This window comes from Trachinotus anak, unplaced genomic scaffold (assembly GCF_046630095.1).
Source record: "Trachinotus anak isolate AG129_WGS33_773 ecotype Australia unplaced genomic scaffold, CSIRO_AGI_Tana_v1 ptg000008l, whole genome shotgun sequence".
Lineage (NCBI taxonomy): Eukaryota > Metazoa > Chordata > Actinopteri > Carangiformes > Carangidae > Trachinotus > Trachinotus anak.
This window is the reverse complement of record NW_027273859.1, coordinates 6,348,719-6,361,664: the sequence shown is the minus strand read 5'-3', so window position 1 is coordinate 6,361,664 and position 12,946 is coordinate 6,348,719. Positions and strand designations below refer to the sequence as shown.

The window sequence follows — 12,946 nt, the reverse complement described above, 5'->3', positions numbered from 1 at the left end:
ACACGTGAGTATTTTATTCAAAGGTTATACATAGGCTTTAGCTAATGTGAATCAAGCAAATTAGCTCTTTATTTTTAACTGTGCGGAGCCAGGACAAAATAGCATCAGAAACAAACGCAAATTACTCAGTAATTACTCCCAACATGGAAATGAACCTTGGCATTCCTGAAATAGGCTTTGTTATGTAGCTCGCAGTCAGGGAGTAATCAAGAAACAAGGACAGTGAAAATTTCTATTTGTTTCAACCAAGTTAATGAGGATGCTGTTGAACAACAGTTCTGTGGTTTGTGCGTTTGCTCTTGGCACCCTCCTCTGTAGCGAGGGTTAATGTTTCGCTGTGGTTTCGTGGTATTGTTACAAGCCTTTCCTCGCGCCTGATTAAAATTAGAATTATGGCCTAGAAAAAAAAACATTACAATTAAGAGGGCTGGTATCAAAAATTAAACCTGTCAGGAATGAGCGGAGTTGTGTTTTTTTATTTTACCCTCACATTCCCCATGTAATTCAAACTGTCAATCTGTGCTCGTCAAGTGGGAATGAACCTCTCTGCAACACCTTGTCAGGCACAACACGAAGTGCATCAGACCTGCACCCCTGTAGACGACGATTAATTTTCATCAACCTCATTAATTTTGAAGATGAATTTATAGCCGCGGACAAAATAGCCAATTATCGGCCACAGCAGAATTCACTGGGCAGCAAATTGGTTTCTGTATGGGCGGAGAGCCGGGGGAGGGAGGGGAGTTGCTGTCTGCAATTCTCCAGTCAGACAGCCTCAGTGACAGCAGAGCAAGCGGAGTTATTTAGCTATAGGATGAAGTGAGCGCGAGGGACAGATGCATCCAGGTCTGGTTATCACAGACAACCTGCTACAGAGTGTGATGCTGCCAGACTGCACTCCCTTGGGGACAGAGAGGATTCAAGGTCCAGTGGAGCTGTAGCACTTCAAGATCTCTCAGTTACAGCACAATCCAGGAGTCTCCGTCGTTACTGTGTATCTGCAACAGTTTGGCTTTAGAGCTGGCTGACAGTATTTGTCAACAGATTAGATCATGTGTGAAGAGTTTTTCCACTAACTCCTTTAACACTAACTGGTGACACTGGCTTTACACTTGGTTATTGTTCAGTTAGTGTCCACCTCCAATGCAGAGGAGGTTCCTCCCTGAGTGCAGGCAGTGCATGTTTTTGTGAGTACACTTTAAAATTTGGACTGATGATTGATGAAAATTAGTTCCAACGAACTTCATCATCAGAAACACCTGTATACAGGGTGACCTCAGAGTTCAGTGGTTAGGGTGCGTATCACATGGGCTCATATGCCCTGAGTAGCGAGTCCTGGTTCGACACCCAGACTGCCTGACCATTTGTTGCATGTCATTCCCCTACTCTTCCCCTGAATTTCCTGTCTCTCTGTAAAGGTTCTGTCAAGTAAAGGCATAAAAAGAACAAAAACTTACTTTCAAAAACAGCTGGATATGCTTGAGTCTTCAAGAACCCATGATTATATGAAACATAATTTTAAAGTGTTATAATGCACAGATCTCTCCTGGGTTGAAAACAAAGGAAAACTTTAAAGTTATCATTTATTTTTGCCTGTTTATTTGTCACCTTAACTTTTACAAGCCACACTATCTGACGTGTTCATGTGTTGCCCTCTACAGGTGACCAAGATGGTGAAGACGGTGACCACGCGGACAGTGCGTCAGGTGCCCCTCGGCCCCGATGGTTTGCCCCTGCCCGAGGGCTCATCCCCTCTGGGCAGCTACACCGACTCCATCGACAGGCGCTACATGAAAAATGGAGGTGAGCGCTTCATCACTCCTCAAGCAACCTCTACCCTGACACGCTCCTACAACAACTCCTACAACGATTCATACGGTGAGACGCCTGAGAGCCAGTACGTTCGCCATTATGGTCTGCATGACGGCTACGCTGATTTGACGGACAACTACGGCAGCCTGTCACGTGGGGTCAACTTCCGGCCGCCGCGCTACCCCTACATGCCCAACAGCTACCGGCCGGAGAACAGCTACACGCTTCCTATTCGGAAGGATGACTATGGCCATGTTGCCCAGCCCCAGGTTCCTATGGGTACCAGCACTGTGGATCTGAACCGCTCTCAGCCGGAGCGCTTCCAGCCTGAGCCATATGGTCTGGAGGATGATCGCCGCAGCTTGGGTCCTGAGGAAGAGGAGCCGTACGAGCTGGAGCCCGACTACTCCACTGCCAACCGGCGCACCCTGCAGGGGGCCAACCGAGGTCGCACCCACCGGGAACCTCTCCGTGATGGGCCCCGAGTCAGGTGAGGATAAAAGAGAGTGGGGGTTTGCTTCTTATGCAGGTCTGCTAGTCTACCTCAAAGCAAAGACGTTACACAGATAAAATCTGCATAGTATTTGTTTGTATACATCAGCACCTGGTGTTAATACATTAAAAGACAGTTGTGTTAAGGCTGAAGGATTCAGCCAACTGGAGCTTGAAGGAGAGAACGATTTGCAGTTGGGGGAATGACTCATTTTCTGAAGACTTTTTGAAGGTGTGCACATTCATACAGTATACATGTTTTTCTTTTTACGTTGGACAGTGTGTTCTTGTTCATATACATGAGCACAGACTTTGCCTTGACACAAGAGGAGATGGGGCTTGTTAAGATGAGAGAGAATAAAGAATACTTGTCTTGTTCTTGCCATAAAAAAGACTACATTACACTGTAAACAGATGTCTCCTCTCCTTGAGCAACTTGCTTGAGAAAGGAAGCGAGGAAAAAAACAAGTCTTTGATTGCCATTTTTCTGGGAAGGGATAGTGAACATGTGTTTGTGTCAGAGGTAAAGAGGCGGGAATTTTTGGAGATGTGATGAGGGAGGATAAACGGGATGGAGGGAGAGTGGGAGAGGACAGGAGGCTTTCGTCAGTTATTGCTCGAAGCCAATGCTTCTTTATGCAACCTTTGTTGAGAGGATTATGACCCCTGGCTCCAGCAGGCAGAAAAAGAGCCTGTTACCCTTCAACAATAAGATCCCAAAATGGACTCTTGTGCCCTAATAACTTCCAATCATTTCATTGCCACCCAAAGGGAGGGTCCTCTAAAAACATCCACCCTCAAGTGAATCGAAGCAGGGTTTTTGACGTTGAGTTGGGGGGGAGTGTGTTTTAAAGACTTCTCTCTGAGCAGTGATCTGAAGCAGATGGATATTTTCAAGTTCTCTGCAATTTTCCACCGATCTGAGGACAAAATGTTTGGGCCCAAAGCCAGATCTGAAGGAGCAGAGCTGAGGAGGTCGAGAGGCAAGAAAGAGGAAGACTGGAAAGAGTGTGTGTCTTAGTCTGTGTGTGTGTGTGTGTTTTGTGATGATCAAAGGTGACGCTGAATCCAGGTCTGCTTCCATCTTGATAGCGCCTGAGTTTCGCTTTCCCTTCTTAATTAAGCTCATACACACACACACACACACTCATGCATACGCAACAAGCTGGATTTAAAGGCCCCTCCGCTGATGTGTGCAAGGCACGAAAGAGCGGATGCCTAATCAGACTCTGTGTCTTTACACACTTTTGACTTCTGCTCTGACACTTAGACACACAGAATCTCTCTCTCACACACAAACAGTCAATAAGAATCCACATCTTCAGAAAATGAGTCACTCCCCCATCCGCCTAGTGAGAGGCACTTGCTGTGACAGGCAATTTGTAGCCTGCCTTATATGTGTCACAACACAGCCCTAACAGCCACAGACACCCCTTCAGAAACACACACTCACAGACGGACACACATGCGCACACTGGCAGCTGCCCGCGTGAAATGCCCAAACACAAAACACGCACTCGTTTGAAGCCACTTTTGACTGACTGCTGCCTGGCTAATTGCGGCAGAAAATGAATCACAAAAATTTCCTTGTGTCTTCTTTCCTCCGTTCTTCCTGCACTCGTATCAGCTGACATCACAGTACCAAAACATCAGTATACTACAGGCAGTTTTTTTTCCCCCTCTCTCCCGCCATTAGTATTCTTCTGAGAAGGAAGCGGCGACTCCAAAGTGCTGTAATGAAGCTTGGAATTAAAGTGGTTTATTTACAGCTTATCATTGCATTGCAAGCTCTCAATTATGTGCCGACAAAAATGAAGATGTTTAGTGCTGTAACAGCTTCACACATCGGCACTGAGCATGCATTTTGTCACAGCAGTGGAATCCATCGTGTGTTCGCACGGGGATGGGAATGATGATGTTTTTCTTGCCAAGGTTCCTTGGTTGTGTGAGCATGCCTCACTCTTGGATTTTAGTGTTAACATACAGTAGCTGGAATGAACAGAGGGGCGGCAAAGCAAAGGAAGACACATGTCAAATGCAGAAACTTCTATACACAGGGCTGCTTGCTGCCCATTTTTTTTGCTGTCCCTCTTCCAACACCAGCCAGTTGAGCAGCAAAAGGTCAACTGGACCTGTTGAGCAGTTTATAAATGCTACAGATCATCTAACACCTCTTTATGGAAGCATCTGTATTTGCTGTGTTTCTCATCTCAGTTACTCAGGTTCTTCTGTCACATGGGGAATAATTAGAGCTCCTAGTCTACATCAGAGGTGAGAGGTCATGGAGCTGTTAGTGTTTCATTGTCCTGATGAATTAGCCTGCTGTCATTAGCTGTGATGCCAGGCAAGCACCATGTTTTTTTTTCCTGTGAAGACTGTCATGTGTGGAATTAGAAAAGCTTGATGGAGAGAAAGAATTATACATGAAATTGCAGTGAAATACATATTTATCTGATGATTTATCTGCTCTGCTTTTTTCAGTGAAACTTTTTATTAGTTTTATTTGTATGTCTGGACAGTTTTTCTTGTGTCATTGGTTTTTCTGTCTCCTGAGTTTTGTCAGTATTCAGTCTCGAGTTTTGAAGCAATTTAAAACTTTGGTACAGTGGTGTATCAATAAAGGTTTATAGTATTTCAGGATCCCTGCTCAGCTTTTGCAGATTAAGTCCATCTCTCTGTCTCTCTCTCTCTCTCTCCCACTGTCTGGATGTGAGTGCATCCCACGCCCTCTTCCTACATCCCAACATCATCCTTTATGTGTCTGTCAGTGTGTGTGTCCATGAGCACCTCCCAGTGTGTGTGTGTGTGTGAGTGTGTGTGTGTCCTCACGCCATTGTGATTAATAGCTGCTTTTGAACTCGGCCCGACCACAGGGGCGTTTTTAAGCCAATCTCTAATGGCTCATCTCTCCTTGGGCGACCTGCTCTGCTTCACCTGCCCACCTGCATCTAGAAGTCGCCACACACACACACACACAGACATAAAGATACACACATAGAAGGACACATCTACCCATGGCTTTATTGTGAGGGAGGGGGTATCATTCTAATCTAGTGGTGTCTGCAGGGGGCAGTCCATGGAAGTGATCTGATACTAGCCAGCTCAGTCCTCCTTGTCCTGCCAAGAGGATTCCACCCAGAGCCAAATTCTGTGTTTTATGTGATACTCCCCGCCTGTCATATTTGAGGTTTCTCAGAAGCATCCCCTGAATTATAGAAGAAACTTCTGACTGATGTCACTCTCCTTTAATTGAATGAAAACAAGCAGAGCTGGCAGTGAATAATGCTGTCAAAACAGCCAGAGAAATTAGGAAGTGGCGAGACATAAACACTCCAGATTTGCTGTTTCTTTTCTTCTTCTTTGTTCTCTGTCCCAGAAAGACTCTTGAGCATCATAAAGCAATTATTGCCCATAATTCAAAATGAGCAGCCTGCTCGGCAGGGACAGTCTGTGAAGAGCTCATAAATGAAGCGGGGATGTAATGTGTACATATGAGATGCAAACATCTTCCTCTGAGTCTCTAATCCTGCGCAGTTTATCTCCTTTTATGGGCCTGCCAAAGACACGGGTCAGGCACGGCTGTGACTGAAGGCTGATGAAAGTAACTGACAGAAGATGAAGGAGAGGAAGAGTAGTGAGAATGTGACAAAGTCCAGATGGGTCCTGAAGTTTGTGAACATGCATACATCTCATATCTTTTGTATCTGCTTATCTTTTCTTCTATCCCTTTGTGCCTTAGAACAAAAACAGCGCACCCGTGCATCCATAGACGAGCACACAGATGCGCAGAAATAGCCCGGACATCCAGCAGCTCGATTAACATGAGGAGAGTGATCCGCTGTAATCATGCTCAGAGCATCGCGTCTGGCAGTGGAGAGCCCTTTCACATCCTATGAATACACCCCTCCCTATACACACAATGGCGGCAATTTAAATGCAAATCCTGACATTCCCATCACTCAGCCCCACGACGCCTGCTTTGCCAAAAGCCCAGCCGCATCGGCCCCGATCTAAATGAGCCACGAGCTACACAACTGTACATCTCATCTGTGTGCTGGAGTGTGTGTGTGTGTGTGTGTGTGTGTGTGTGTGTGTGTGTGTGTGTGTGTGTGTGTGAGAGAGAGAGAGAGAGAAAGTGTGCGACAAACATAGTGTGACAGATAATGAGAGAGATGCTGAGGTTGTGTACTGCCCTTTCTTTAGGATGGCCTTTCCCTGCCTCTCGTTGCCTTGTCATGTCCAATGTCCCAGAGCAGTTGAAAGCTGGATGCGAGAGTGTGTTTAGATCTCGGTGTATGCAAGGTAGCATTTAGTAACCACTAGCACGTGCACTCATGCGCACGTACTCATGGATTTCCCTCTTTTTCCACACAGTCTGTCATGCAGCTCGGTGTCTTTGCCAAACCTCAAAGCAGCAGTCGCTCTCCAAATGATGTGCTGTAATCAGGCTCGTGATTGGTCCCTCCTCACATAATGTGGTTACAGGCTGCGTATAGAGGTTTGTGGCTGTCCAACATGTTCCTCAAAACTGGAAAAAACTTTTAAAAGAGAAATAAAGTGTGGTGATACTCCAGAACCACTTCAGTTTAGGATAGCATGTTCTTTTTTTGTCTGGAAGAGCACCTGTCTGAGAGAGCTCCAGAGCCACAGCTGCTCTTGACATGTGCCCATGACACCCAAAGCTTGGCTCGCAAAGTTTGCCCCAGCCATTCAGCACTGTGGGTCTTTGAACTTGGCTCCCGCTGCTTTCAGCATTTAGACACAGGGCTGTACTCAACTGCAGTGGTGCCTCACTCCATCTCTATCAATCCTCTTTCCATCCATGTGAATAGGGGATTTAGAATCTCGTTACATTGCTCGGTCAGGAGTTTATAAACCGGTTCATCTCGTATCAATTTCCCCAGCATGCCTGGGAAGAACTGTAAAAACACATAATTAACATAAAACTCATTAAAATTAGAGCTCGGTCTGGAATTCCCTGCCAACCAACGGCGTTGGCCGCCATTCTGTTGCACCACCAACCGCCATACATCAAAGATGGCGAGAGGAGACCAGCTGGATTATGTAACGAGGGTAAACAAGTCTCAAGCTGTGGGATGGGTGGGTGGGGTGATAAAGGCTGTGCATAACTACACAACCCTAATTAAATTCCTCTCCCCATGTCACAACTTTTCCTGCCAAACATTCTCCCATCCCTTTAAACAACTCAGCGGTGTGTGTTCAAAAAGAGGAAGAATTTTTGTTTCAAAAATATTCTGTGCAACTTTCCTGCATGGAAAATGTGATTCCCCTGACTCCATCGTTGTGAAGAATCGTTCCTGTGATTGAAGAGCCTTAAGTGAAATAAGTAGCCTGCGCTCCAGCAAATGATCTGTCGTTCGGATTGCAGGCCCATGTTTTTGACGCCCATGTTCTGATAGAGAACTGATGAGGCTGCCTTTAGAGAACAGAGTGTAGCTTGTAGACGATTGGTTAAGGGAAACTCCCTACGGACCCTCAAAAGCACCTCCCCTCTTCCCCAGCGGACAGCACTTATTTTTGTCACCGAAAATGAGAAGAGCTCAAAACTGTCCCCACCCCCATAGTAGCAATGCCAGTGAGTGTAATGCTAGCAGAGACATCCCGCAGAGATGGTTGTTAACATTTTAGTAACTGCATGCTAGTGTTCGGCACTGTGAGCAAAGGCAGCCCTCGGGGCATCACAGGGGCTCACAGAGCTCCCTGTGGGGACAGCACGGCTCTTTTCTCTGTTCCCTGAGGGAGAAGTCGCCACATCCCCTCTATAAGGTGGCTTCCTCTTAAAAAACTTCACAAGACTTTTCCTTCAAAGCTTTTTCTTTGGTTCTTGCCTTTGTCTCTGTTTCTTTGTGAACTGCCTACTTTTTCTTTGTCTAGTCTTTTCCTGTCTCTCAATCTCTCTCTGCAGCACTTTATATGTTTGCTGAGGTCTGACATGTTTGTTGCTACCACCTGACAGGGAGGAACAATAAGGAGAATGGTGCTTACTGTGGCATCACAGTCCTTCTCACATCCCTGTTAATAACGGATCCAAAGCACAGATCTCCACATCTCCCCTTCACTCTCTGTCCTGCACTCCCTCCTTTTTCCCCTCCATCACCCACAGCTTTTCACCTCTCACTCACCCTATCCTCTGCTTTCCCTTTTCCCCTCATTAGTCAGTGGCTCTCACCTCGCTTGGCTTCTCTCAAAGTCTTTCCCGCGGCTAACTAATTCTTCTCTCAGACAAATCTGTCTGAGTCACCCTCCATTTACCTCGTCCATCTCCCTCGTCCTCATCGTCCTCTCTTCTCTTATCTTCCAGAGGGTACCCGGATGACCCCATTGAGGCTGAGCTGATCGATGAGCGCCACCCTTACATCCATGGCATGTATTCTGCACCATTGGCCCAGCCAGAGAGAGGAAGCATGGCCAGTCTGGACCGCATGGGCGGCCGGCGCTCACCCTCCATTGACAGCATCCGCAAGGACCCGCGCTGGCGTGACCCAGACCTCCCTGAGGTCATCGCCATGCTGGGCCACCCCATCGACCCGGTCAAGTCCAACGCCGCTGCCTACCTGCAGCACCTGTGTTATGAAAATGACAAGATTAAAAAGGATGTGCGTCAGCTGAAGGGGATTCCTGTTCTGGTTGGGCTTCTGGACCACCCCAAATCTGAGGTCCACCGCAAAGCTTGTGGCGCCCTGCGCAACATCTCCTACGGCAAGGACAATGACAACAAGGTCGCCATCAAGAACTGTGACGGTATCCCAGCCCTCGTCCGCCTGCTGAGGAAGACCAATGACATGGAGGTCCGAGAGCTCATCACCGGTAAGAAGAAACATTTCCATACACATTAAACAACAGACACACAAAATCACATGATGAGGCTAAAGTAGGACGGCTGGGCTTAATAATTTATGAAACTATTATCTGAATCACAATATGGTAATAAGGTTACAATGTGCCACAACAAACACATTATAAAGACACTGTGGTGCTGCAGAGATGCCCCTGCCTGCAAATCATATTCTCCAGAAGTCAAAGTTCACAATCATGTTTGGTACAGACCCAACAAAAATCTCATCAGCATCATCTTTTTATTTTTTTCAGTGAAACTTAAATTCAAAAATTCCCACTGAAATTGTGACTCGAACAGCAGTATCTGTCAAAATAATCACAATATTATTATTATTTTTCCCTGTTGTTCAGTCCTACTCATTATTATAGACACCTAGTCATGGAAAACAGATTTGGATCAGGGTTCTCACATGGATAACCATTCATGTTCACATTCACACCTATAGGCAATTTTAACCTGTGTGGCTTCAGACTGTGGGAGGAAACCAGAGCAACTACACAGGGAGAACATGCACACTCCACACAGGAAGGCTCCAGAAAGCTGAGTGCTTCAAACCCAGAAGCTGTTCGCTGTGAGGGAACAGCTTTTAGCACTGCACCACCGTGCTGCCAGGCAACAACATCACCTATTTAAATTCATGTGTGATTGATTTTAAAACATCTAGTTGAAACTATCCAAGCAGGTGATTGTTATCAGCTCCAATTTTCTGAATCTAAGAGAAGCTAAATTTTTATGTTGGTTCGATGTTTCACTGGAAAACCTGGAATAATTTGTTGTTTTCCTTTTCATGATATATCAGTATCAGAAAATGTTCTGCTAATATCATGACTTTATTTGTCTTAAACTCATCACAGCATTTTATTAAGTCTCAGATTTTTAATCAAACTACATAAAAAAGATGTGATGTGGGTGAAATTATTTGAAATAAGCACTGCAGATATGTCTTTAAATAAAACATCATTAGAAATTGCCCTGTCACAGGTAAAGGACTCTTGTATTAATCAAAAACCACCTGCGTAGCACTGTTGTAGCCAATCCAGTCGGCCGTCTTCTCCACTAAATGTAGGATTCCTCTATCTGTCTGTTCTGAAACCTTTTGAGCGCATACCTTAGTCTTTTCCAATCACGGGCTGCACACTTCCCATCACTTATATATTCCATCCAGGAATGTACTGAGTTGGCTGCCATAATCCTATGCTCTGCATGGTAATGCAGGGCTGTGAGTCATACTAACATTAAGAAGCAGTTGTCTACACCTCATTGTTTTTGCAGCAGGTTTCACTGTGTTACTTTTATCAAATAGAAGATCAAATGTTCTCTTATTTGTTTGTCTGTCATACAAATCCATATGCAGAGATCCAGTACTTGTTACTATTTGTTAAAAGAGTAACAAATGGTAATGAGCTAATTTATTTGTTCAATAAATGGTCACAGGGGTCACAGATGAGACCAGACATTGTGATATTTGATTCCTTTACTGGGAGCAGAAGAGACATAGAAAGTGGAAGGATTCTCCATGGAAATGCATCTGAGATATGAACACTGATTGTAGAAGGAAAGCATTGTGTAATGAAACATGTTTTAATTCCTAGAAGAGGAACTATTGATTCAGACATGACCCATGGTAGGTTTTCTACTCCTTGACCCAGTAAATGCCAACTGGGGAATATCGTGGTGTGCGTGTATGTGTGTGGGTGTGTATGTGTGTGTGCGTGTGTGTGTGTGTGTGTATGTGCAAGTGTGTGCGCGCATGTGTGTGTGTCTTTCCAAGTACTCAGCTAATCCCCATCACGATTGGTTTGACCCGACACACTTTGCCTGGTATGCCTGCTTCGCCATCTGGGAAGGGGCTTTTGTTTTCACTGCAGGTGTGAAAAACGAGAACCACTTTAAAGTGATACACTTGACCTTTGTGAAGCTGCCGACAAGTGTAAAATATAGTATATGCACCACCTGAGACGAAGGAGAGGTTACTTTTTAGGTAATTTCACATTGTAGGGAAGGAAAACAGTTTTGTAGCTGTGGTTTTGCTGCTGTCAGTGGTTCCTAAATGGATGTTATTTACTGAAGATCTGTGAGACAAGATACTGGCTATTGACAGCTTCAGTTCAAAGGTGTTGACAGTGGTACCGGTCCTTAAAATCCCTGTGCTTGTTGAACTGTAGTGTGTCTGCAAGCTTAAGAGTGTGTGTGTGTGTGTGTGTGTGTTTCCTTTGCTGTGACAGAGATGTCGTGGTGAGCGATGGCTGTGCCTCAGCAGAAATGATTGTCTTTACAGCATCGTGTTGCTCCCCATCGCAGCTAAAAATAACCCTGCACCACAAGACAAGGAGGACAGAATGGAGGGAGGCTCTTTAATTTTTTTTTCTACTTGTTCCCTCTCTCACTCATTATCCACCCTCCTTCGCTCAATTTAATTTTTTCTCTCCTTCATTCACTATCTACATACTGGCTGTTTGTCTTCCTGTCCCCTCTCGCTCTCTCTCTCTCTCTCTCTCTCTCTCTCTCTCTCTCTATGTCTCCAGCTTTATGTTTCCACTGCTGCTGCTCTGGCCCCAGTGAAAACAGGCCAGTCACAATGCAAGCTCAGCTTACAGCCTCAGCCCGTGTGGCTAGAATTGGCTGTGTTTTTCTACAATTAAATATAATTGGGGGTCTTTAAATAGAGGCCCCTTTTCTTAGTCCATGTGTTTTAAGAGTTGCCATTGGAGTCTGTGCCGTCCCTGTAAAACCACAGAGAGCTCTGTTTTCTGCAGGGGAAACGGGTGACGTGGAAGGAACCAAGTGGTTTTATTTTCCAACACAGCCGACAGACAGACAGACAGACCAGTGGTTCATATTTTTAGAGCTTGGTGCTGTTCAGAGTAATTCTACTTTCCCTCCCAGTAGGCTCTGGGCTGTTTGTGCCCTCCAGCAGTTCCCACCATGGAAATGTAGATTATTAAGCTGATTCGTCTCCTGCTTCTCCTGCGGGTTGCGTTGGAGTTTGGTGACTGCCAGTCAGGCAGGTGCTTGCCGCACACCTTTGTTGTCTGGATGAAGAAAGCATGTAAAGCAAGTTGGCGGGCCTTAAAGATAAAAATGCAATGATGTGTAAACACATGTTTATGTGTGTGTCATGGTTCTGGGTTGTTTTGTATAGACATATATATGTATACATATACACTATATGCAGCACTATTTAGTGGACGTTTTGGTCTAAGTGTATTTCAGTTGTTTCACTGTAAAATAAACACAGGATATCAAGACGATATTTGGCTTGTTTTCCCATTAATTTATGAACTTATTATTATCATCGGTATTTGTAGTATTGAATTAATATTAAGTTTAATTTGCCTGCCATCGTTTCATGTGTATAACCATATGCACACACAACACTGTGATCAGCTGACTGTCACTACAACACTGCTTGGTGTATGTAGGTGCTGCACTGTTATTAAACAGAGCAGAAGAGATCGACAGACAGTTTTTGGATGGTCAATGAGAGAGACAGAGAGAGAGAAAGAGAGAGGTTTGAACTTAGTTTAGGTCCTCACTGATTCCTGTAAGAACAGTCTGGGTCTTTTCCTGCAAAATGCTCCATCATCGTCACCAGTTAGTCTTTGTCTCCTCATCAGGTGGTGCACAAGGTTGATGACCAAACAGTAAATTTGTGGCTGTAAAACCAAGACAATAAAATGCTCTGCAGAGCTGAGGGGAACTGCAGAGTTGTATAATCATTATCTAATCTGTGGCTTTTTTACTAAGAGTGATCATTTTAGTCATTACATCCATCGTTAATAT

General features: G+C 45.1%; 1 protein-coding gene across 11 annotated transcripts in view; it reads left to right on the top strand.

Moving 5' to 3' along the window:
• The window catches only part of arvcfb (ARVCF delta catenin family member b), a 227,768-nt gene that overhangs the window by 147,341 nt on the left and 67,481 nt on the right, over positions 1 to 12,946 (top strand). For all 11 annotated transcript variants that reach the window (XM_071482095.1, XM_071482101.1, XM_071482096.1 and 8 more), the window contains 2 exons: positions 1,662 to 2,302; positions 8,627 to 9,132. In XM_071482095.1, the coding sequence (XP_071338196.1) occupies positions 1,662 to 2,302; positions 8,627 to 9,132 (1,147 nt within the window). The remainder of the gene's footprint in view (positions 1 to 1,661; positions 2,303 to 8,626; positions 9,133 to 12,946) is intronic.